This window comes from Pinus tabuliformis, chromosome Q (genome assembly GCF_031772625.1).
Source record: "Pinus tabuliformis cultivar Carrire ecotype Pingquan chromosome Q, CPIR1, whole genome shotgun sequence".
In the NCBI taxonomy this organism is placed as follows: domain Eukaryota; kingdom Viridiplantae; phylum Streptophyta; class Pinopsida; order Pinales; family Pinaceae; genus Pinus; species Pinus tabuliformis.
This window is the reverse complement of record NC_142296.1, coordinates 839179902-839202545: the sequence shown is the minus strand read 5'-3', so window position 1 is coordinate 839202545 and position 22644 is coordinate 839179902. Positions and strand designations below refer to the sequence as shown.

The 22644-nt window shown below is 36.9% G+C and overlaps 1 protein-coding gene across 1 annotated transcript in view; it reads right to left on the bottom strand.

Annotated features, from left to right (window-relative positions):
* The window catches only part of LOC149222209 (putative oxidoreductase At4g09670), a 230563-nt gene extending 222225 nt beyond the window's left edge, over positions 1-8338 (bottom strand). The window contains exon 1 of the mRNA XM_089385312.1: positions 7756-8338. Within this exon, the coding sequence (XP_089241438.1) occupies positions 7756-8229 (474 nt within the window). The 5' untranslated portion in view covers positions 8230-8338. The remainder of the gene's footprint in view (positions 1-7755) is intronic.
* Positions 8339-22644: the final 14306 nt, after the last annotated feature.

The following is a 22644-nucleotide window of genomic DNA, read 5'->3' as shown; positions in this document are numbered from 1 at the left end:
TTATCCCACTTTCCCAACAACGTTTTGGAGATCAAGATGCTCTCCCAAATTTATATACTTTTCATGGCTGGTGTTTTATAATAAAAACATGTCTTGGGAGAATTTGAAGAAAAGGAAGTGGCATGGGCCGAGCTACACAGGATGCTTTTGATTGGTGGAGTAGGCAAAGAGAATCATGGAGATCGATCATTATAATTGTTCTATGGTGTGCCTGGAGGTGGAGGAACAATATAATTTTCAAAGAAGCAAAGGAGCCTCTCAAGGATATTTTACAACACATAATTCTCATATATGACTCGGTCCCCAAAAAGCTTCCAAAATCGAAAGATGTCAACAGAAATAGGCAGGTAGATTCTCTTCTCAGGCACCCGAGGGCCTTTTTTGATGGCGCTGCCCAACAAAACTAATGCGGTTGTGGGGCGGTCATAATTATGGATGAGAACCTTCAATATAGTCTTTCTTGGAATGCAAGTAAGGGAACAAACAGCTTGGCAGAGGCGAAGGCCCTTGCGGGTCTTCTCGCCTGCTGTATCTTTTTTGACATTCATGCCATCTCTATCTTCGGGGACTCCAAATCTATGTTCGATCATGTCAATGGTAAAAGCTTCATCAGGTGCCCTCACCTCGCAGTCTGAATGGATAGGATTATGTTTCTTTGGGGACTTATGAGAGGGTGTACCATTCAGCAAATCTACAGAGCTCAGAACTAGCAAGCGGACTACCTGTCAAAGGAGGGTCTTCTTCATGGTTCAGGTTCATGGTCCATGAAGGTTTCAGATGGCGAGGAGTCCTTTATTATTCAGGATTTCTGTAGCTCGGGTTTTTAATCTCTTTCTATTTGTCATTCTGATCTATATTTATTTCATCTTTTTGCTTTTTCCTGGTATCTGTACGATTTTGAATGGCTATATCTCCCTCTATTTTTGCTCCCAGCTGGTGCTAGTGGTATCTTTGTATCTGCGTATTTTCCAGTTTTGGCAATTTGCTCATAAGTCCTCATCCTCTGGTTTTATGTCCTATGTTTTCTTAATCTGCATATAATGTATTATCTGTTGTTGTTATACAGACTCAGTATAATACAATTCCGCTTTTTCTTTCTGAAAACAAAGGAAACCTAAAGGGAAGGCTGGCAGTGTGTCTATCAGCGATTTTGGGGCAAAATAGAGATGCTGACATCTCCGTTGTCAGCAATATTTGAAAAGGTTTATCTCCCGATTGTCAGCAATTTTTCCAGAAAACCGCAAAACAACAAAGCACATCCAAGAACAGTGTTGACAGAGTAGACAGAGGGACCTGTTTTGATTGATACGATGATGATAACCTACAGAGGGACCTGTTCTATTTTCCAGCAAATCAGTTGACCAGATCACTTTATTTTTGCCTACATTTTTCTAGGATTCATTAGATATTTTCTAAGTTTATTTTTATGCATGAACCCAAAGGATATTTTAAATATCTCAGTATTGTAATTATGAGGTTTCTATTATTTTGCAAACTGTTATGTGAAACTCTATAAAGACAGTTTATGAATAATGAAAAAGGTTGGAAATCTTTTGGAAAATTACTTGTAGTCTGGATATGTTTGAGCAATCTTAAATGTATTTGCAGTGTTTGATGAGCAGCTAGTATAAAACTCATGTGTTTCATTTCCCTGTCAGTATTTCTCTGTTATTAATTGTCTCTTTCATGTCTGAAATGTTAGTTTAATGAGATTGGATTTCATTTGATGCTCCTCTCTTAAATTATCAACCATTAAATACTTGTTGTTCTCAGCTCTTATAAGCTTTGTTTTCTCCCAGTCCTCCTTTCTTCTAAATCTCCAAAACAGTCAAAGGACGTGTTACTCCCATGCTTTGTGCAAATTGCTCATTAGATCTGTGATTTCATTTGGTTGATAGTTTGACTCCATGGTAACTTTTGAGGATCATCCAACCATCTTATACCCAAATCCAAATCTGGCCACCTGAACTCAATTGGGGAAACCTACTATAGTGACAATAGAGTAGTTGAGTTTTATGAAGAGATCCCCCTCCAGATTGAAGGGCCAGCTTTCAACCTAAAAGTGGTTTGAGGTTACCTTAGGATTTTTCCCTGCAGCCAGGGTTTTCCTTGAGTGATAACAGATCCCATTGAGAAAGGCAATCTTGATATCCATTTGATGCACTCTTGAACCCATATTTGTTGCTATAGAGATAATACCCTAAATCAAGGTATATTTAGCTACATGGGCGAATGTCTCCTCATAGTCAACTCCCTCTCATTATGAGAACCCCTTAGCCATGAAGAGCGCCTTGAACTTCTCCATGTTTCCATTAGTTGCGTGTTTAATCTTGTTGATCCATCGTGATCCAACCACCCTCTTGCCCTCTGGTCGTGGCACTGCCTCCCAAATATCATTTTTCATGAAGGAGGCATACTACTCCACCATGGAATCTTGCCAAACTTGTTGATCAGTAATCTCCTAAAAACTGGAAGGCTCTACATCTATCAACTCTGTCATGAGTGCCATGTAGCCATTGTATCTTTGTGGTGGCTTGCTCTCCCTGGTAGGCCTCTTAAGAGGCCCCACATCCCTGGCATCTCTCAATGTTTGCATAGCCCACCTAGGCCACCCCCTGCCTGATGTGGAAGGCTCATCCTGTGGAACAATATCTTCTTGCTCCTCCTCGTCCTCCGGAAAAGCCTATGTACCAATACATGTACCATGTACCTATGGACCTAGATCCTCTCTACTCTCCTCCTTTTGTCCCTGCGAGTCCTAACCTCCAGCATATGCTAGATCACCATCCTGTGTGGACTTCCTGAAAGCCCTCTCCTCCTCAAACTGTACATCCTTGTGCACCACTATCTTCTTCGACACTAGTATGTGTAGGCTTTGGAAGTCTCATTGTATCCAACGAAGATCCCCTTCTCTACAGTCATCTCCAACTTCTTTCTCTTCTTAGAAGGAACATGACAATACACTAGACACCCAAATATCCTAAATTTTCCCACACCCAATTTCCTGCCTGTGCATGCCTCCTTAGGAGTCATCCTTCCCAAAACGTTATCGAGACTCCTTTTTTTAATGTACACTACAGTATTGCAAGCCTCAACCTACAAAAACATGGGTAGCCCCTGATCATGCAACATAGCCCATGCGGCCCCAACTATAGCTCTGTTCTTCCTCTTTGCTTCTCCATTTTGCTGAGGATTATAAGGAACAATGAGCACCTTTTTTATCCCCGCACTCGCAAAAAACTCAATGAAGGCATTCAAGGTGTATTTACCCTCATTTTCTAATCGCAACACTTGAATCTTTCTCCCCATATGATTCTCCACAAGACCTTTGAACTTTTGGAATTTATCAAAGACCTCGTCCTTGGTTTTGAGGAAATAAATCTAGGTCTTCCTAGAGTAAACATCAATAAACATGACAAAATAATTGTATCCACTAAGGGATACGGAGGACATAGGCCCACATATGTCCAAATGTATAAGATCCAACACATTCTGAATATGCTATCATTAAGCAGGAAAATTGACTTGGCATATTTTCCCATAGCGCAACCTTTGCATGGGTCATGCCTCTTTGCGCTAAACTCTAGTAGTTGTGTCACTGTATGCCTGAGCACATTAAGCACTCCATGATGAAGATACACCACCCTCCTTTGCCATAGCTCCCCCAAATCACAACTTGTGCTCACTAATGCTCTCGCTAGCTCAAATTGCAACCTGTACAGTTTGGCCTTACGCACTTTCCCTTCGCACCGTCAAGTTGGATGTAGACTTTCCCTTCGTAGAAGGTCACCACATACCCTTTGTCCTCCAAGGTTGATACTAACAAGAGGTTCTTGGTTAGTCTTGGAACATAGAGCACCTCTGTCACTTTGAGGGGTTTGCCAGACTCACTCTGAAACATGACAGTACGACAACATGTTGCCTTGTACTTAGCATCATTGCCCAATTCGATGCAGAGATCAATGTCCTCCTCCCACAACCTATTAAAGAACTCACGCACCCCTGTCATATGGCATGAGGCACCACTATCTATGTACCACACTCATGTGGTCACTGAGCTCGATAGACATGCAATGAGGCTGAAGTCTTCCTCAAATCTGCTTGAGAATTCTTTAATCTCCACTAAGGCCACCACTTGTGACTTGGTCTTCTTCTTCTTCTTGTTGGGACATTGACTCACAAAATGCCCCATCTTGTGATAGGAAAAACACTTCACTTTACTGAAGTCCACATCCTTCTTTCCCTTGGAGGCCACCCCACTACTGTTGGAGCCCTTCTTCTTGGGCTTGCTCTTGCCTTTGCCTACAAGCGCCAAGTTCTCCTCATCCTCATTCTTGGAAGCACCACTCTACTGAGGTCCCACTCTTGTTTCTTCTTGGATGAAGTCATCCCACAACCGCCCCCATTAGGGAGACACTCCCTCACCACAACCCCCTTGATGAAAACATTCCACTGCTTCGTGAATCTATTTAGTGATATGCGCACCAATACTAGGCCTTGTACAATCTCCCTCGCAACTGCAAGCTCGTCCCTTATCTAAGTAATGTGAGTGGGCTATGAAGCCACTCATTCTGCCCTAGCCATCTTGGTGCTCCTCAATTTCTTTCGGAGTACCATCTTTTTGTTCTAGTTGTCGCTTTGATAGAGCTTTGTGAGAGACTCCCACATTTCTCTAGCAGACTTCTTCCCAAAAAGGTGAGGGATTATGTGGTCCTTCACCCCGTCCAAGATGATGCACCTAGCCTTCACATCCTGCTTCTTATACATGACAAGTTGTGCTAAATCAACCGAGGGATGTTGCACCTAACCAACGAGGTACCAAATCTCGTTCTCCTCCAACACAAAAGCAATGCGTTCTCTCTAGGTTGTGAAGTTTGATGCACCCTCTAACATGTCCTCAAAGCGTAACACTATGGCCATGACTGAAAAACCTCTAAGTCACTCAACCTCTACGCTAACCCTAGATCGTTGCTCTGCACAACCACAAGCTAACCTCTTAACACTGTATCAAATATGTCCCCTGCTCTCCAAGGGCATTGTAATACCATGTAAATTTCCTAAGACTGGCGCAAAAATTAGTTCCCAACAAATTTTATACCCATAAATAAATTGAAATAACTAATAAATTCTAATTTGTAAACTAACCACTACTGGACTCTTTAACAAGTAAAATGCACAGCAAAAACAATAGGAACAATGATCACACAATTGACACAATTTTTACCCTGGAAACCCATAAAGAGAAAAACCAGCAATGAGTTTGTTCTTATTAGCTCAAGAAGATATGGAATTTTCTTAAAAAATTACAAAGCTCCACAGGAGTAATTCTCGTAGCGAATACCCAGTTGTATGGCCTCACCAAACCCAACTGAAATCAAGCACTATGTAATGTTTGTGTCACCCTACACGTGGCATGCGTCACTTAGCTCACATGGCCCTGTTTCACTTGGCTTGGTTGCTCATAATTTTCCTGGTAAATCCCTCCGTCTTCCACCAAAACTAGTCACTCCCTTTCTCTATCTCTCTCTCTCTCTCTCAACAAATCGATCTGCCCAATTCACCCTTTCTCAAATGATGCGCCTTCACCTCATGGGTATGACTTATAACAAACTCCCCTAAGCCTCCTAATCAAACCCTAGCACTCCAAAGAGATGGAGGGATGAGATCATCCCTTATCTCGCTTGTTGAGATCAATGGCTTAGATTAGGTCTTGGTCACTTAAATTATTTACCTCCATAACCTTAGACTTTGGCCCAATAAGTCAACAAAAGAATATAACACATCAAACGCACTTTTCCTAAGTTCAAACTTAAAAAGGAGTTCAATAATCACTTACTCCACTTAAGAAAGCATCCATAAGGTTGATTAGTGCTCTTCACAAGCTAATACACCAAGCTAGTGAAGAATACCTCCCAAGCTACCATAGCTCAAGATACTTGAGGCAGCTTGTTGGCTCATTTTAGGTTGCTTGGGTAAGTAGCCAATCCAGTGTTTCCAGTTTCAATTTTTAATAATGGTTTACTATGCATGTATGAAGGTGTCAAGCTTGCCTTATTCAACTTTGTGTTAGAGAAGTTAAATGCTTGGTCATTTTTCTCAATCTCTCTCCTAGGTATTGGTCTCCCCCTCTGCATTGTCACCCTCTCCCCTCTGCCCACCTTCTCGTGCAGACCTCATTTCCTTTCTCGTTGTTTCTCTATAGCCTTTCCCATGCCTGCTCTCTCAAGTTCTCGACCCTGCATTCTTGGCCCAAGCCCTTCAACAAACCTTCCCATGTCTTGGCAACGCTTTTTCCCCCCTATCTTGGACAACACTCTAATTTTCCCCCATATCGAGGCAAAGAGCTCGTTTGTGCCACGAGCTAGCTCCAAAGGAACTCTTGGTGGCTCTCGTGCTTGCTCTCGGGCATGTGCTTTTGCTCATCTCTACCATCAACAAACTCCTCCTGCAATTCATGAAATAATTCAATCTGTTGGAGAGGAGGTCATGACTAAGTGAGAAGCAGCAGCTGAAGCCAAGGTTTTAGCTTCATTGGCAGACTGGGTGCCAGATCTTGGGCACACCAAGGGTTGGCAAAATCAATGTGTGCTTGCTATACGGAGAAGTGAAGCAAAGCAGGTGATCATGTTTCAACTCAATGAGATACAAATGGAACACATGGACATGGATGATAGGCTTGCATGCATAGAAAGTGTGCTCACTCGTCTCAATAACCCTTGCTCCTTCTGCTGGTCTAGCTGCTCATGATCCGATCAAGGTCTCCACCTCACCTTAATTTTGTTTAAATTGTTTTCTGTTGCCATGATGCAGGTTTCTGCTACTATGTTGTCTATTATCTTAGCATTACAAATTCTTATGTTTAAAGTGTGTAATGGGCTATATGTATTGAAGCCCGATTTTCAGGTATCTCAAACATGTCTCTACTAGCAGAGCCAATCTTAGTCGTTATGATGGCTCTCATTTGGTTTTGAATAGCATATTTTGGACTAAATCTCTCCTCGACTGTTGTTGGTTTGGTCTGGTTTCCAGTATGGCAGGCCACGGCAGTAGAGAGTTTATGGCTTTCTGTGTAATATTGCTCTTATGATGATAAAAGGATTTATTTTTTTTTTAAATGGCAAAGCTCAGACTTAAATGTAACTTCAGGATTATTAGCAATGATATTCTCCTAGTTTGGGAGGGTCAACATAGGCCGTTAATGCATCATTCCTATAAAATATAACCATATGTAACTATTATCTTCTATGAATGCGGAATTGAAAATGATTTGTGTATTTTCCTGAATCCACCAAAAATTCAAAGCCATTCCAAAATTAAATATTACGAATTGTCAATGAGTTTTAGTTCAAGGTTCAGATCCCCAAAGGGTCAATGGGTCTTGGTTCAAGATTCAAATGCCCAAAGGGACATGTTTCACTGCTTGTAGACTGTCTTGCCCGTGCTCCTGGGCCATCTTGCCTGTGAAGACCTTCCTGCAGATGGGACAAGGTTCAATCGCCGGGCATATTTGGTAGAATAGATTCCCTCAATTACAGCACCTTAGCTAAGGGTAAGCTCACTACATCTCAATGTAATATTCTCATTGAGGGTAAGGGCATGCACGCCACATACACATTAATAACGAACTATTCTCATACAGAACTCTTTTCCAATAAGATACGAATTCACTGCCAATGCCCTGCCCTATCAGATAATGTAAAGATAGATATATACATAAAGGCATACATACATGGTCAAAAGTATTGTTAGTAGTACCTCTTTCACGTTGCCAAAAAGCTGAGAGTTGTTGAGGAGCTCCGCCATTCTGGTGGTTCGAGGATGATGCACCCACATTGTGCCATCCATCAATTGAACTCCATTGCGATCACAGGCTTCTATCATCTTATCCATATCTTCAACGGTGAGGGCGGGGGGTTTCTCCAGCAGAACATGTTTTTTGTTCTGGGCAGCCTTGACGACCCACTCAAGGTGGAGAGTTGTGGGCAGAGGGATGTACACCACATCCACATCTGCATTGTCTATGACCTCCTGATAACTCCCATAGAGTTTCGTGCGTGTTGGGAAACTGTTATGAGCCGCGAAGGCCTGGGCTTTCTCCAGAGATCGACTCCCCAAGGCATGAATGGTCGCCCCCTTCGCCATACCGATTGCTCTCCCAACCTTTCGAACGATGTCCGCACATGCCAACACCCCAAATCTTACACGGCCCACTCCTTCTTCTTCGTCCATCGCTTCTACGATGGCAACTTCAGGGTAGTCAGTATATGTGAGTATAGGAGTATGTCAACCAATGAGAATGGCGCTCCAAACAAGTCACAAATGTGATAATCAGAATCCATCAGAATCCCGATATATGTGAGTTTAGGAGTATGTCAACCAATAATGTTAATGTTTGGATAGTCACACCGCTCCATGCGTTGATTGTGTTTTAAGGCGTTTCATATTGTTAACTCAAATTAAATTAATATTTATGAATAGAGATCCAATATAGTGAAGGAAGAAAAGCTGAAATATTAATTTCTGAGTATTGAATATTTTTAGAGGAAGAATAGTTGAAATATTAATTTCTGAGTAATGAATATTTTTAGAGGAATTTGTAAGCGTTAAAATTAAAAAATTTATCCAAAAACTATCAAAATAACCAAATCCACTAAATTTGTAAACATCATAAATATTGTATATTGGTAAACAACATCATAAATATTTGTATACACCGGTTATATTGTTTTCTGTTTTGTTAAAAAAATTATAAAGTTTTGGTGAAATTATTATATAAAAAATAATTTTTTTTAATTTGAAATTTTTTTTTTTTTTGGGTTGAAATCCTTTATTACACTATTTTTGTGTAGTTTAATTTTGAATGGTAGATATAAAAATAAGATACAAAATATAAATTTGAAAAAAATATATAAAATTAAGGCTTTATGTCAATAATAAATAATAAGAGTTACATGTTGGTAATGTCACGATCTTGTCATATTTATATGTTATAATAAGTTTAATAATAAAAAAATTTGATTAGGGTGTGAGCTGGACAGCACTCCTATCAAGGTAGTTAAATGCGAAGGACCTTGGGGTACAAACCCACCACCCTCCACATGCTCGAGGCGATAGGTACGGTGGCTCCTTGCATGCAAGAGGTTAATACTCTCACAGGAGGTGGCAGCGACATTGTGTCTTGGGTTTGGCATTGTGTCAAGCGCTTTGTGAGAGTTGATGGTAGGTTCTTTATCCAAGGTAAAGAGTGGAAGGGTGACGTTGAGTGCAGAGGAACGACACGGCTCCAAGTGAGGTGGTGGGTTAATCTTCTTCGGGTGAGGGTAAACTAGTATGTGTCCTGCTTCTTCTGTCCCTCCTCCATGCATCAGCTTGTCTGGTTATGGGATTTGGGTTTGCATAGTGTCGACTTGCCTGAGGTTGGGAGCAAATGGGGTTTCAGGAAGTTTTCGGTGCTTGTTTCCTTGATGCAGTATGCCATGTTGACAAACATGGTTTCTGTGTCTGTTCGGTTCGAAATTCTTCGTTCTCGGATGGGGTTACATGGGATTTGTGCATCTATCGTCAGCCCTTAGGACCTTCTTTTTCTGGTTTGGTTTGATAATCTTGGGGTTTGGGGATGGGTCATCGTCAGCTTTGTCTCTAGGCTTAGTTTCATTTTATTTCCTGGGGATGGGTTGAAGTTTTGCTCCCTACATGTATGTTGGCCCCGGAACCGTAAGTTTTTCTCTCTCTGTCTTGACAATTCCCATGCCTTTCGCCTCTGTGGAAGTCTTTGCAGGCTTAAATACGAAGATTTGTGACGGTCTGGGTACAGGGACTGCACTTATGATGTAAGTCTCATTGGTCTCTTAAATTCTTCTTCTGATTACTATGATAATTGGTTCTGGCTTGTGGAAGTTGAGTCTCTGTTTGGGTTGGATGGCAAGGATGGGGTGCATGAGATAAGACCGAAGGAAGTTCCTCAAATTTTATCATGGAAATTATTGTTCCATGCTTCTCCCATGGCAGGTGTGTGGGGCGGTAGGGTCACCTAAAGCAAAAAGCTTCTAGGCTTGGGCCACCGCCTGTACAAGCATTTCGCCATACCCACCTTTTCACTACGCACTATGAGTTCATGGCAATGGCACGGGCTGCGAATGTTAGAGGTCGTGGCAGGAGAACCCGAGTGACTGCACAGGAGGAGCAGCCCCAACTCCTCTGGGGGCAAAATGAGGGGCTGCAAACCGTTAGCCAGCGTCATAAACGATGAGGCCACAGCATATCGTGAAGGGACCAGCAAGGAAATTAGGCGGTTAATCGAGGAGTGGGAAGTTGATTTGAACCGACAAGAGGGCTCAATGGACATTGAGATGGAGGATTGGCGGGCGATGGTGTCGGATCCCAGGCATACCCGAGAGCGCGTTACCCAGTTTAAACAGACTTTGTACCTGTACTGGTCTATGAAAAGTATCTTGGAAAAGGCCTTGGAGTAGATATCAGTGAGTATGGCAATAGCGATGCAGGACTTCTAGAAACTACAATTTCAGCTGCAAAAACAAGATGGACGCCTTCGTTGAATCGAGGATCACCTCCCTTGCCTTCTTTCACAGACAATACTGCGGGGTTCCAATGTTAAGGATCCGACTCCGGTAGAGTCTGCATCTGTCGAGGGAGAAGAGTAGTTTGCTAGATGGTTTCAATTTTTTATTATTATATATGCGGATAGGTTTTAATTTCCAAAATATTGTTTTTTATGTTCATAGACAAATAGTATTTGGACAAGGAAAAGACATACAGACTTCTATAGCTTGGGTAGAAAAACTTATTATTTTTTGCTACTAGATGGTTTATCATGCTGTTAGGTGTTAGGTGACCAACAGACTTGGTTTCCCTTTGGGCACGTTGAGGCCACCTAACTATTCATATGTGGATGTAACTTTCTTATATTTTAATGAAAATGGAAGGATCTACCAAATTTACCAAAAAAAGTATTTAATAAAAAGATAAAAACAATTAATATAATATGTTGCAAGAAAAGGTACGAAGTAAGCAGTTTAATTAATTAAATAAAAAGATAAACAGGGTTATGATATAAGAGTGATTACTATAATAAATTGTTGGAAAGAGGGAAAAAATAATTATTTAATAAATTTGTAGTAATTTGAAAAACAAATTTAGAGTTAAAATAGATAAGTATATATTATTTTTCAACTTTATCTTAAATATAAAGCTAATTGCATATCTTTTATATTCATATTATTAAAATGTTTTAATTAATATTAATGCTAACCTTAAATCTATCATATATTGAAAGGTAGTAAATTCTTAAAGGTATATTCAGAACTAAACTTTTTTTTCGCTTTTTATATATATGTGTCACCTATCTAAGGAATTTAAGAATAATAAATTTCTACTTTCAATTGTCTCATATATATATATGGACAATTAAATATTATATTTATAGTTGATATTATAAAAAGTTCTTTAAAATTTATATTGAAACAATTTTCGTTTTTTAATATTGTTTTAAATGTTATCTCTCAATTCTATATTGAGCATGAAAGTAAATACACATCTATACGAAATATATCTACATTGCCATCACACATAATGCAAATTCAATGTTTATGAAAGATACATGAACTAAGATATGAATACCATTTTATAAAAGTTTGTTTTTAAATAGGATATATTAACACCATTTTATGGAAGTTTTTACTTATAAAAATAAAATTTTAATTTTACTTATGTTAAAAAAATATTTTAAATAAAATTAATAATATTATTTTAACAAATAAGTTATTTCAAATAAAATAAATCATTTTAATTTACTAAATATTAATTTAAAAGCATTTTGAAAATGTAATTTATTTCGTAAAATATGTAATTATGTTATATAAAATATTATGGGATTTTTGGTTTGATTTCTCTATTTATATTGATGGCATAGTGCTTAGAGTGGTAAGGTCTAGTGATTATAGTGATAATGAACCATAACATTTCTTATGCATGTGAATACAAGACCATCCCAATTACCAATTTTGTTAATAATAAAAAAATAAGAGGAAGATTAATCTAATAACCAAATAATTTTGAAATTATAAAATTCTTGTCAAAAACATTATCCTCATCTCCTTAGAAAGGTCTATGGAAATGGAACTCAATTAGTGATTCCCACCACCTTGTTTCTAAGTGCCATCATCTCTATTTTAAAATGTTAGAAAGGTCTATGGATGACTTTAAAAAAAATACTCTTACTAATTGGTTGTAATAGTAGGGTCGCTGTCATCCTCAACCCCTCCCAACTGTGACCTAGTAAGGACTAAACCCACACAAAACAATTGGTCTACACGTCACCAATTGAGCTATCTTTTGTGGGCTAATATCATTTAATTTTAATCTCAATACATGAAATCATATACTACTCAAACGGAGATTTACAAGTTTAGTATCTTGTCAAAAAATAAAGGAGTTTTGTCTTTGATACAATTGTATTGTTTATTATATTTTTAATGCATAAATGGATTCAACGACATGTAAAACTCTTGGAATATTTATATCATGTAAATTACATAGCTCAAATCTACAATTCCAAAATTTAAGTAAATTTGAAAAAAGAATATTAATAAAAAAAAAAACATCAAAACATTAAACTACAGTTAAAATTATTATATATATCTATATATATATATATATATATATATATATATATATATATATATTTTATTACTCAACAATATAAAAAATGATTAATTACTTAATAAATAATATTAATTTTTTTAACTATTTACCCAAAATATTAGAGATAACTACATTCGTATTAAAGCAATTGTACACATGTTCAGAGTTTTCTCTCTTTTTTTCCCTCCAAACGCAAGCACCAAAACCTAAAGTATTAACCCAATGGATTTTGTCATTATGGACACCAAATTGTGACATATACTTGTGCACCAAATTTTTCTTTATACTCCAATTTGACACACAAAAGGATCTAGATTTTGTTCTTGAGGAAGGGCCATGGTTCTAGGGAAATGTTGGGTTATTCATCACTCTGTAGTTTCTAGAGTTTGATGCCACAACAATGGTGGTTACTACCATGTCGATCTGGGTGAGGCTTTCAAACCCCCCCTTCTTTTCTAACACCACAAAGTTCTTGAAGACATAGGGAATGCTTTGGGAAAATTCAAAAAAAGGGATTTGTAGAGAAGAAAAAGATATTTTCACTTTTGTCAAAATATGTATGGAATAGATTTGAGCAAAGGACTTCCAAGCCACATAATGTTGAAGCACAATAACTTATAGTGGTCACAAATTCTAGACTACGAGAATACGACAATGCAATGCCGTGAATGTTTTCAAACAGGACACCTGCAAAATACTTGCCCATTGGCCAAGAAAAATCCTAAAAGAAAAAGAGGCAACCCAACCGACCAAAAGGATGCCATTTTTAAGAGATTCCCCTAACAAAAGATGAAGGAGAAGAAATCAAAGAGAATGTTCAAGTTCAACATGATGCATAGAATAAAGCTCATATTGATCATCAATCAGAAAAGGACTCTTAGGTACAAATAGGATCAATCATACATATTCAATAAAATTATTTTCTTGTAGGCATGCAAAATTTGGATTGGCTTTGGGCACTAAAAGAGCCCATTTTTCAGAGGGTTCTAATTCTGACAAAAAAACTCCCCATATGGATGTGGATAGTGCATTGGTTGTGGTTTTGATTGTTTAACCTATTGATGGTTGGCACAAGGTGCATAAAAAAGGGCAAAAAGATCGACTAATTCTGGAATTGTCAACTAATATTTTTTCTGCCTCTAATGCATGTGCATTAGTCTATTATGTTTTCTTTTGTTTTGAATTCTATGTCAATAGGTGTTTCCTTTCTAGGAATGTTGTATAGTATATACAAAATGTAATATTATTTTTCCCAAAAATTAATAAAATTACTCATTTTTTCTATGAATATGTATATAATTTTTCATGTTTTAGTTAACCAGTTTAAATAGTCTGTACCTGTACTGGTCCATGAAAGGTATCTTGGGAAAGGCCTTAGAGAAAATTTTAGTGAGTATGGCAAAAATGGTGTGGGACTTCCAGAAACTACAGTTTCAACTGCAAAAACAAAATGGACGCCTTCGTTGAATCGAGGATCACCTCCCTTGCCTTCTTTCATATACAATACTGTCGGGTTCAATGTTAATGATCTGGCTCTGATAGAGTCTACATATGCCGAGTGAGAAGAGTAGTCTGCTAGATGGTTTCAATTTTTTATTATTATAAATGTGGATTTTTTTTTTTTTTTTTATTTTTTTTAATATGTTCATAGACAAACAATATTTGGACAAGGCAAACACATACAAACTTATATAGCTTGGGTAGAAAGACTTATTATTTTTTGCTACTAGATTGCTTATCCTGTTGTTAAGTGGCCAACAGACTTGGTTTCCCTTTGGGTAAGTTGAAGCCACCTAACTATTCATATGTGGATGTAACTTGCTGATATCTTAATGAAAATGGAAGGATCTACCAAGCTTACAAAAAACAAAAAAATATGCATAGTTACAAAATTAATTTAAAAATATTCTACTACTTTACTTTAATTTATCATTTTAACATTTTATTTACAAAACAACTTCATCTACTTCTATAACAATAGTTTTATGCACAAGATCAATATAAAAGTCATTTTGCTTCTCATTCCATTTAACATAGCAGGTGTAAAAGTAATTTTGCTACTCAACATAATAATCTATATAGAAAATATGTTAAAGAATGACTATAAATATAGGTGATTCATTACATAATAGTAGTATTTTTTTTTTAATCTTAGTTACAATAACATTCTACTATCGATTATTTTTTGCATAAGAGGTCGATATAAGGAGCAACAATGCATATTACACTTGTAATACCTTTGTTTTGTTTTTTTAAAATATATTTATATTGAAAATAAATATAACACATTGTTGCTTTATCTATATACATATTTCATTATTTTTATGTTTAACATGTTCATATTAACAATGAATATGAGTATCTTATTGTTTATATTTTTTATTGCTAGTTTATGTGAGTATTGAGATCACTGTAAGACTAACATGTTACTTGAGTAGCCGCAACCTAGGAGCATCTAAGTCATCACAATCCTCCAAGGATCGCATGTAGCCTAGGCCACACCAACCCTTAGCAATACTGGATTTTTACCCACAAAGTTTCGACGCAATGACATTTACGCTATGGAGTGTCTTAATATAACACTCTATCACCATTTACTCTAAAATCCACAGACCTTTGTACATGTTTATATTAAAATACAATATTATTTTTTGTCTTCTCGTGGGACAATGGGGTGGTTGTCTCATTTAGATGTTATCCCCTCCACCCGCTTTCAAATCCCATGGGGGGACACCATGGCTCGTCATGGTAAGGCTAGAAAGAAGGGCGTCTGGTTGGAGATTGGGATCCCAGTCTAGTTTTTGATGATCTCTGAACGTCTCAATCCTAGGTTAAACTACGATTTTTGATATATGTGGCTTGTGGGTTGTTGCATATATCTGGGGAAGTTGTTAGTTCCACATCAACCATTTTCATTTAAAAATACAATATTATTTTTTGTTTCTTAAATATATATATAATCATAAAATAATATTATAGAAAACTATAATGACATAAAAGTTAAATTACAAATTAAGCTTGATTATCCATGAATAAAAAACATCAAATATATTTTTTTAAATAAAAATATTGTTAACTTCAAATTATATAAAGAAAGTTTTGGACATGTTTTCTTTAAAAGAGATAATATAGAAATCACTACAACTAAACAATATTTTTTTAACATTTTTATATCAAAATTATATAAAAGATTCATCTTAACTCCAAATCTACCAATCGCCAAGAGGGATCAAATTGTAGAGGTTTGCACCTCAAGAGATTTGATCCCACTTGGGGCTTGGTAAATCCGGGTTAAAGATGGATCTAGGATGGTTTATTTAAGTCTTATACTAACATATTTTTAAAAAGTATAAGAACTAAAATCTCCCTCACATTTAAAATAAAAATAGAAGTGAGAGTAGGATGCTTGATGTTTTATAATGATTTTAATTAAAACTAACCAAATATGTATATTCATTTTTGTTTTTTATTATGGTCAACATTTTTTTTTAAGATTTTTTTTTTTTTTTTTTTTTTAAGGGACACATGTCAACTCGATGTTAGCATGAAATAAATTACATATCTTCCTCCTACTTGGCTATAGAATGCACTTCTTGGCACAATTATGTAAAACCTTGAGGATTAGCTACCAAAAGGGGAGTTAATAGGGGCAAGTAAAACAATTGAGAGTTGAATGGAAATTAAGATACCCAAAGTTTTGAATATTTCTTCTATAGAAATACAGAGGAATTGGGTGGATAGAGATATAGATGAATGCCAATGATATAGTGGAAAAAACACAACAAATAATTTTAAAGGGAATTGGAGATGATAAAGGAGCATTTAAGCTAAAATCCATCCCGTAAATAGTAAGTATTTAGAATAAAATTTATTGTTGCCTCTTGATTACTTGTTTTGTATGCATTCATTTCATTTATGTTTCTTATTTATTTATTTATGTATACATTCATCTCATCTTTTGATTTTCTTTATTTGGCAAGTTTCTTTTCAAATTATGTAACATAATGATGAGATTAAATGTGCAAGCTGAGAGAGAGAGAGAGAGAGAGAGAGAGAGAGAGAGAGAGAGTTATGTTACATAATGATGAGATTAAATGTGCAAGCAGAGAGAGAGAGAGAGTTGTTTTGTATGCATTCATTTCATTTATGTTTCTTATTTTATTTATTTATGTATACATTCATCTTATCTTTTGATTTTCTTTATTTGGCAAGTTTCTTTTCAAATTATGTTACATAATGATGAGATTAAATGTGCAAGCCTAGAGAGAGAGGGGGGGAGAGAGAGAGAGAGAGTTGTTTTGTATGCATTCATTTCATTTATGTTTCTTATTTTATTTATTTATGTATACATTCATCTCATCTTTTGATTTTCTTTATTTGGCAAGTTTCTTTTCAAATTATGTTACATAATGATGAGATTAAATGTGCAAGCCTGGAGAGAGAGAGAGAGAGAATAATTTTTATTAAAATCCATCCCATGAATAGTAAGTATTTAGAATAAAATTTTATTGTTGCCTTTTGATTGCATTCATTTCATTTTTCTTATTTATTTATTTATGTATACATTCATCTCATATTTTGATTTTCTTTATTTGGCAAGTTTCTTTTTTCATTTATGTTTCTTATTTATTTATTTATGTATACATTCATCTCATCTTTTGAATTTCTTTATTTGGTAAGTTTCTTTTCAAATTATGTTACATAATGATGAGATTAAATGTGCAAGCCTAGAGAGAGAGAGAGAGAATAATTTTTATTAAAATCCATCCCGTAAATAGTAAGTATTTAGAATAAAATTTTATTGTTGCCTTTTGATTGCATTCATTTCATTTATGTTTCTTATTTATTTATTTATGTATACATTCATTGAAGCCTAGAGAGAGAGAGAGAGAGATTTCATTTATGTTTCTTTCTTCTTTATTTATGTATACATTCATCTCATCTTTTGATTTTCTTTATTTGGCAAGTTTCTTTTCAAATTATGTTACATAATGATGAGATTAAATGTGCAAGCCTAGAGAGAGAGAGAGAGAGAGAATTCATCTCATCTTTTTATTTTCTTTATTTGGCAAGTTTCTTTTCAAATTATGTTACATAATGATGAGATTAAATGTGCAAGCCTAGAGAGAGAGACAGACATAGAGATTTCATTTATGTTTCTTATTTATTTATTTATGTATACATTCATCTCATCTTTTTATTTTCTTTATTTGGCAAGTTTCTTTTCAAATTATGTTACATAATGATGAGATTAAATGTGCAAGCCTAGAGAGAGAGAGAGAGATATACATTCATCTCATCTTTTTATTTTTTTTATTTGGCAAGTTTCTATTCAAATTATGTTACATAATGATGAGATTTAATGTGCAAGCCTAGAGAGAGAGAGAGAGAATAATTTTTATTAAAATACCATGTGTGTATGCAATCCTGAGTCGAAACATAATTGATACAAAATGCATGAGGGCATGCAGACCCACTTCTTATTTATTTATTATGTATACATTCATCTCATCTTTTGATTTTCTTTATTTGACAAGTTTCTTTTCAAATTATGTTACATAATGATGAGATTATGTTACATTATGGTATTTTTATTAAAATACCATGTGTGTATGCAATCCTAAGTCGAAACATAATCGATACAAAATGCATGAAATAGGGCATGCAGACCCACCAAATAACCCCAAGAAGGGCACCATAAAAATCCTAGCAATAGGAAGGAAATACAATAAAAAAAATTGGCTTCAAGGGCACCATAAAAATCCTAGCAATAGGAAGGCAATACAATAAAAAAAATTGGCTTCAAAACCTAGCAAGGATGGTGCAGAGCCCGCAAACAATGGGTCACTAACATACTAGGTTGAAACCTCGAGAGGAGCAGAGAAGAACAAGGCTGTAAATAGGAAGGCAATACGATAAAAAAAAATTGGCTTCAAAACCTAGCGAGGATGGTGTAGAGCCCGCAAACAATGGGTCACTAACATACTAGGTTGAAACCTCGAGAGGAGCAGAGGAGAACAAGGCTCTAAATAAAAAAGATGACAACTCTAATAAATGGACAATGAACCCCATCGCCAACACGAGAGAGAAGACGCTGAACAAAAATAAAAATAGGGTTGTTAAGTCCAAAAGAAAACCTACAATAGCCAAACACCCCAGTGACAAACCATAAGGCATAGAGAATATAATGTCGAGAAGACAAACCCACACTACGAACCCAAATCGATGGTAGGAAGACCAGACCCCTAAAAGTAAAAGAAGGGGCCACGAGGCCCAAAACAAGGAGCTAGCATCAACTTCATAACACTAGGCAAGTGAGGCTATAGTGCATGGCTAGAACAATGACAAGAATGTGGATGGTCGTGAGAAAAACCCCATGTCAACTCAAAAGAAAACAACCACACTACTAAAGAACCATGCTAAGAGAAAGTCTGCAAATATAGAGACGACCACCAAAGAAGAAGAAGAAAACACTAACTCCATAAAAATAATGAAGCATGGACCAGGAGGCGAGGGAAGCTAGGGTTCCAACCACCCTGGCCCTTGCTCCATGCACAAAAACCACTTGTGAAAGAGCGAAAATAAGATATTAAAGACTATTAAAAATACAGGTATAGGGATTTCCACAAAAATCAATGAGGAAGGCACACAGTTCTGCAACAACTGTCGCTAGGGTTTTCTTCGCGCTAACCTACCACCTACTCCATGCAAAAAAACCACTTGTGAAAGAGAGAAAACATGATATTAAAGACTATTAACATTATAGGAATATGGATTTCCATAAAAATCACCGAGGAAGGCACATTGTTCTACAACACCTGTCGCTAAGGTTTTCTATGTGCCCCTCAGTCAAGCCGTTAAAAAGTTGTAATAATATTAAAAGAAAATTATATTCTTTTTTTTCTTTTTCCGAAGAGAAAAATCGTAATTTTATTAATTAAAACAAAATTACATGTTGCAGATGCTATGGCGCATTCCATCAGTAGTAGTTTGATGCTGATCAAAGTTCATGAAAAACAAGAAAATAATGTACAAGTGGGGAAAGTCAAGCTTTTTACCCTTTTTTCTTCTCAACCTTTCGCCACTCCCCCTGAGTCGGTAATGAAGATACAAGTGCTAGTGAAGTGTCAGCCACAGGTTGGGGGTTGTCTTTATCAGAATCTGAAGTGTCTGATATGTGTTGTCGTTTGGATCCGCTGATATCCATTGTTTCTGGTATCTTTACTGGCTATGAGTCCATCGATTCTTGTGGATTTATGTCCTCTGCTTCTGGTTATTTATTCATCTGATTGTTATAGTTGGGAATGACATGTTCCACATCCTCTTCCTCCTCCTCATCGGAGAGTGGTGGAGGAAATTGCCATCCCTTGGCTTGTTTCCATGTTTTCTTCTTCCTACAAATGTCTTTTCTAGTTGTTGGACACGTGTTTTGTAGACGTCCTGTTTGTCATCAAGTTCTACATCTCAAAGCTGTATTTTCATAATCTAAAACCTGTGTCCAGCACCTCTGTCTATGCTTCAGTTGAATTTGATCTGGCAAACCTCTGTTGAGGTCTACTTCCACACAAATTCATGCAAAAGTGTAGATTCTTTCCTCTAGTCTTTAGGTGTCCATTTTGATGTAACGCCCAATAGTATTACCGATTCCTGCAAGGATTTGTTGATTCCAGAGGTGTATTGGAAGTTGTGCAGGCGTACCCAAACTGGCATCCTAGAAACAACCATTGTATTTGCATCAAATTCTGGAAACCATGGTGTGATGAAGAGACCTGTGGACCCCCAGAACCAAGGTCCTTCCTGTATAATAATATCTCTAGCCTCTGCTGTAGGGAAATTCACTATGAAGAACCCCTTGGAACAGAGATGTATTTCACATTGTGTAGTCCAATTTGTGAAAATCCAATGAAATAGTTCAACAGGCTTGGGCCAAAAACAGTTGAATCTACAAATTAAAGCTTGTTTTTCAAATATAGTACAGTTCTTATCTATTTAATTCTAGGGTATAATTCAGTTGCTCCACAATATATGGCCTTGGTTCCATTCCTGCTTGTTTTGGTGTTGATGTGGCTACATTTTTCCCTTGGAGAATGTTTTTGAAAGATATACCTCCAGTTTTTTCCCCTTATATGTTTCTGTGTTTTTTGCTAAGCAATTCCCACTTCATTCTCCCCTATAAGGATTTTTGTTGTTATCTGCCACGCCACCTCTTAGTCTCAGATTGAGAATTATGGTTGACAGAGATGCGATTTTGTAATCCTTAAGATGCTTGGAGTCCTGGAGTGCTCTACCCCCATGTATCAAATTTTGTAAACTGGTGGGATATCCCACTTGTTGTGAGATAAGATTCTTCAGATGCTTCACATAATCGGTTCCATATACCCAAAGCAAATGTGTTTTTCCGACAGGGGTTTTGACAAATACTTGGAAGCGGAGGGTACTTACCAGAGATCCAGGTTTTGTTGCCAACTAGGGGTAGCTTGTCCAAACAACTGCAGTTACTCTTCGCTGCAGTGTGAGCTCTGCATTCCCTAACAAGGTTCTGGTTCCCTGTTCCCGTTGTTCATTTAACTATGAATGCTCTGCTTTATACTGTTCCATCTGCAGCCCCATGGACCTCTGTATATCACCTCTTTTGGCATCGGGTATTTTAGCCTAAAGGGCAGCGGACATTTCCAGATTTTGTTTCACAGCGTCTCTGTCGATCTCGGCTGTATCTGTGCCCCAAAATCGAAACCGACCACTGTATTTGGGAGCTCCGATGATGAGACATTTTTCGGGTCCTTTTGAAGTAAGGGTTTCTTGTTGTTCAGAAGCCAAAATCAGGGTTGGCTTGATGGGAATTTCCAACAGCCTTGTGACTCGGGATTCAAGGGTTTGATGAGAGGGCTCTCGCTTAAACCATGTGGGCTTTATGCAGATCTCTTGTAGAAGCCACGCCATCGTCATCGCGGCTTCAAACCCCATTGTTCTTAAAACGCTGGAGCCGACGGCTCTCCACCGTTGAGTGCTGCCCCATCGATCCTGGTGATTGATGTTTGCTCCTCTGTTGAGAAGTGGAGCGGCCACATCCTTACGACCCTCATAAGCGGCCTCCGAGTTGACTTTTGTTCCTGAATCAAACAGGGTCTCTATGGCCTCAGCGTCCCCTCCATAGACCAGATAGAGAATCTGAATGCTCTCTTCCGACATTTCTCTCTGCTTGGTAAACCCATCGTTAGTCCGTCTTAAGCCCTCATTTTTGCTATCATAGAGGGCCGAATCTCGGATACCATACCTGCTGCGGCTATGGTGTCCCTGGAGCCCTTCATTGGCGGCATTCAACTTTTGGGCGACATTTCTCGAAATCCTAGCTCCACACAGGATCACCATTTTTCACTAGATGATTAGGCTTAGAGTAGATATTCCTTTTAGTGGATAGATTTATTTTAAAAAACAATAAAATTATCTTATAACCACTAACGTTATAAATAAAATTGCATTTGAAGCTCAAGAGAAAATATTTCTACTACTCTTCTCATTATCATAGCCACAATATACATTAGCGAATGCAAACAATTTTAATGGATCAACATAACATGGACTTACCAAATTTTGTGTATATGCTCCAATTAAATAACTTATATATAATAACATCCAAGATAATTTTTATCTAACCATATCCCTGCATTTAATTGTTAGAATGAATGCATTGGCCAACCATGACAGAGGTTGCAACTTTTAAATTAAAAATGGAAAATTTGTAAATTTTGTCATAAAAGACAATAGAATGTCTAGAATATGATTCAATGTATTTAGGTATTAACCATAGGATATAAATACACACTCAATTATTTCACTCATATGTTCAAATCTTTGAAGATATTCTTTGAACAATGATTCAAGTTTAAGGTGCCAAAGAAAGAGAAGGTAGTGAACAATTGTCATTTGTAAATAGAGAATAAAAATTAGGTCCAAAGACCCTTTTTCAAAATTATGAATAGAGAA